Consider the following 3,907-nt stretch of genomic DNA (forward strand, 5'->3'; position numbering starts at 1 on the left):
AACACACAAGTCTATTTAAGAACTTGCGAGCAGGTTCTTCGTTCATAGATGAATATTCTCTAAATCTTATGTTGTTTTCCGCTATGTCATTGTTAATAGAGGTACGAAGCTCCCAAAAAAACAACTGTATCGTTACAAAATATCCTAAAACACCAAATATACTACCTAATATGTTCTTGAACCGTTGATGACTATTAAATGTTTTCAAATAAGAAGGATTAAACATCTTTACTTCATCTACCGTTGATGACTCCAAGAGTTGTTATTTTAACAATCGTTAAAAGACCTTGTTCATTTGAAAGTGACAAATGCACGTTTATATGTAGGGACCATTTGAGTCGCAATGTGTATTTCATGGTTGGCATGGTCATTTTGTTAAAATTAATGAACATTATAATAACTATTTTCAACTTATATAAAGATTCAAATGTAAACTAAAATACTAAAAAAATCATACTAATCAAAGTAAACTAGAACATTATTTTAAAGATGAGAGGATATTTATTATCACTTAACGACCAAAAATATAAGATATACACTTATACGGCGGCTATACCCAAAAATCTAATTTTATACGGAAGAAATTAAGAAAAGCAGAAAGCTACTTCTAAGGGAGGAATGAATAATTCCCTTCCAACTTACTGAACCCACTGTCATATCATTTTTTCTCTTTTATTTTTCTTTATATTTCCCAACCCATAACACACAGAAATCATATCTTTTTGAACTCACTTAACCCACTCAATTAAAAAAAGAATACAAAACAATCAAAGGTAAAATCTTAATTAGCAATAGAGTTATCTGCGGTACCACTCCCGCTTCAATGAGTGGGTTGATTGGTTTCACTAACCCACTTCATCATCTCTCTCTACTTTCTCTTTCTTATTTTCTCTTGTACCATGTGTTTTAAAACTTGTACCTTAATTGTTTTGTATTTTTTTAATTGAATGGGTTAAGTGGGTTCAAAAAGATAGGATTTCCGTGTGTTGTGGATTGAGAAAAATGAAGAAAAAAAAAAGACAAAAATTGACATGACAGTGAGTTCGATGGGTTCGAAGGGAAACCTTTAAAACCACATTTTGGTCTATCTAGAGCTCACATTAAAAGCAAGATCTAAAGGGTGAATTAATTAAATCTAGAGCTCACATTAAAAATTAGCTAAGTTCGGTCTAGTATAAACAACTTTTCTTAGTTTAAACAACTTTTATTAAATAGTTGAACAGAGGAAGCCTTTAAAACCACATTTGGAATATGAAAGGTTAGAATCCGATCAGCTATCAAGGCCAAGTAATTTCAAAACAAAAATATTATTACAATAGTCATGTTCAAAAACTGTAAAACACGTTCTTCAGTAAACTTGAACCCTTAACAAATGCATATCTGATGAATAGAACGAAATGAAACATACATTTTAGAAGCAATATAAACCAAAATATCAAATGCATTACACTGACAAAAGAGAACCTGGAGAAATTTCACTACAAAGGTACATTTGCATAAGCCAAAAAAACATGAAAATAGTTAAACATACGATATCTTGCTTTCTATTTTCACTTTCCTTTCACCATGTAACCATTCACCCAAGTCGCAATCGTGAAACACTGCTACAGCTGATCTCACACTTGTCAGGTGCCACCCAAACAAGACTGTCAACATACTCAACAATTTTAAATATGCGATGTTCTTTATCCGATATTCTGAACTTTCTAATCTTGGTTGCAATCGGATCATACAAAGCTAGACCACCATTCTGATCTTGAAAACAAAACTCAATGCGTGATGTGAACCCATGTGGAACTATATTACCAAAGTGCGAAAAGACTCAGTGTTTCACCCATGATTTAGATACCCCACGCTCATTCATCACCCATACCTCACATCCTGCATCTACAACAGTTGACATCATACAAAGCTTCTCACCTAAACGCCCTAAAACATTCAACCGATTCATGTTGTAATCTAGTAGAGATTCTGGAAGAGGAATCTCAGAAAATGATTCGTCACCCAAATCAAATGCAACTATCACTTGTCGCTTACCCTTCAAATCAGAATAACAAAGCCAATGAAGATGGCCATCATGGCCATCTACATAAACTTCATCTTGATCTTCAACCCATGTGACGTGTGATGGAAACTTTTGAGTGATTGAATGCCATGAACCTTTTCTCATGCTATAAACCTCGACCTGCAGCCACTCTTTAACAACATCAGAAAGACCACCAAAGAAGGATGCTAATGCATGATCAATTGGGGGTTTACTGAGAAAGCTTGTTAGCTTAACAACTTTATAATCATCAAACTTAGGATTAAACCCGAAGCGCATAAACAAGGAATCGGAAAAAATCCATAATATGGCATAGAAATTGGTGGAAGAGTCACCACAGCAGAGAGAGAAGGGTTCCAAATGAGAAGGATAGAATTACGAATTGATTCGAAAGAAAGACAAACCAAGCCATTAACAGATCCAATAACTCTGCCAAGAGTATCATCATATTGTGGATTTACAGGAAGTGTAACGAAATCAGCGAGTTCAATACGAGGAGATTTAGAAGGGTGTGCTGTAAAAGGTTTAGAGTCAAAAGAAAAACCCTGAAACGAGACTAATAGAATTCCATCGTTGTTCTTGATAGAGCGATGAAGGTGGGATTTTACAAATGAAGGTTTAGATAAGAAAGCATTCCAGGACTTGGAGACAGACCTCATTTGTGCAAGTTGTTTCGCAAATAACCTGAGAAATATGTTTGACAGAATCTCGCTTGGGAGGTTCTCCATTGTTGATTATGGGTGTAGAGGTGAAGCAATTTTCGAGTGTGTAAGTAAATGTAAGGTCGATGGTTTTATAATACTTGTCGATCCTCTTTGGAAACCGTAGCAGTTTCCGTCGTTTAAATTCCAGGGTAGCAGAAACGTCACACAAAACCAAACAGTTTACTCATACCATTTATTCCCGTTCATTACGAGTTTACTACTATCCTTACCAAGAAAAAAAAAAAAAAAAAAGAGGGCCTCCATTTAAAAAAATTAATACGTAGCCACAAAGTTATAGAAATGATTTCTGGAAAAAACTGAAGATTTATAGAAAATCGTTACAGAAATTGTCACATTTACAGAGTTATAAAAATGGTCCCTGAACCTAGAAACATGAGTTTTAGAGACGGACAAATCCGTTGCTAAAGATCATTTGCGACGGATCAACCACAGACTTACTACATAGCCAATTAAAGGGTGGCTAATGACTTAGCTAGGGATTACCAACGGATTAGTTTTCTCTCTTGACGACCTTAGTGACAGAATATCCATTGCAAAATGGCACTTAATACTATTATTTAGGACATTGGCGACAAAACTTAATAACAATATTCCGTCGCTAATCCCTTGCAAACCTCTACATCTAGTTTTTTTTTTTTTGTCGTTAATCCCTCTCAGACTTTAGACTTTAGATGTGATTTTTTTTTTCTTTTCGTCACTGATCTCTCGCAAATTTAAGATGTGTTTTTTTTTTCTCTTTCCGTAGCTAATCCCTTGCAAATACATAATATCATTTGTTGTTTTGAATCTAAAACAAAATAATACCAAAAAATCAAATGGTTATATAAACCCAAAACAAATATTAACATTTAAATACCAAAAACATAGAATAATTATGCAACCCAAAACCAAACTTTAACATTAAAATACCAAAAGAATCTAACCATCAAAGTTTACCAAAACATCCATAAACATTAAATATCAAAGTTTAACATTGATTGATATTTGATTTCAAAGTATAATGTACCATAATTCTAAATTTCCTCTCATAATTTGCATTTCCGCATACACCTTTTCTGTTGCTTGATATCTTGTGTCCAAAAGAAGGATCGGAATGGAATTGGATTCCAATTCTCTGTTGCTTGATATCTTGTGTCCA

At 33.9% G+C, this 3,907-nt stretch overlaps 1 protein-coding gene across 1 annotated transcript; it reads right to left on the bottom strand.

Moving 5' to 3' along the window:
* Nucleotides 1-1,576: 1,576 nt before the first annotated feature.
* Nucleotides 1,577-2,772, bottom strand: LOC145066767 (F-box/kelch-repeat protein At3g06240-like). The gene is made up of 3 exons (XM_079014041.1): nucleotides 2,449-2,772; nucleotides 1,850-2,299; nucleotides 1,577-1,750 (listed from the first exon to the last, which is right to left on the bottom strand). Exons 1-3 carry the CDS (start codon nucleotides 2,770-2,772, stop codon nucleotides 1,577-1,579), a joined length of 948 nt encoding a protein of 315 aa, XP_078870167.1.
* Between the last annotated feature and the right edge of the window lie 1,135 nt (nucleotides 2,773-3,907).

Source organism: Lactuca serriola, chromosome 8, assembly GCF_051521515.1.
Source record: "Lactuca serriola cultivar US96UC23 chromosome 8, Lser_US96UC23_V15, whole genome shotgun sequence".
NCBI lineage: Eukaryota > Viridiplantae > Streptophyta > Magnoliopsida > Asterales > Asteraceae > Lactuca > Lactuca serriola.

Excerpts from the sequence above, each read along its gene's own strand:
- LOC145066767 (XM_079014041.1), bottom strand. The coding sequence starts at position 2,772 with ATGGAGAACCTCCCAAGCGAGATTCTGTCAAACATATTTCTCAGGTTA. Across the intron at positions 2,300-2,448 it reads TTGGATCTGTTAATGGCTTG|TTTGATGATTATAAAGTTGT; the intron begins GTTTGTCTTTCT and ends TTTAATCCTAAG. Across the intron at positions 1,751-1,849 it reads GGGTGATGAATGAGCGTGGG|AATGGTGGTCTAGCTTTGTA; the intron begins GTATCTAAATCA and ends TTTCAAGATCAG.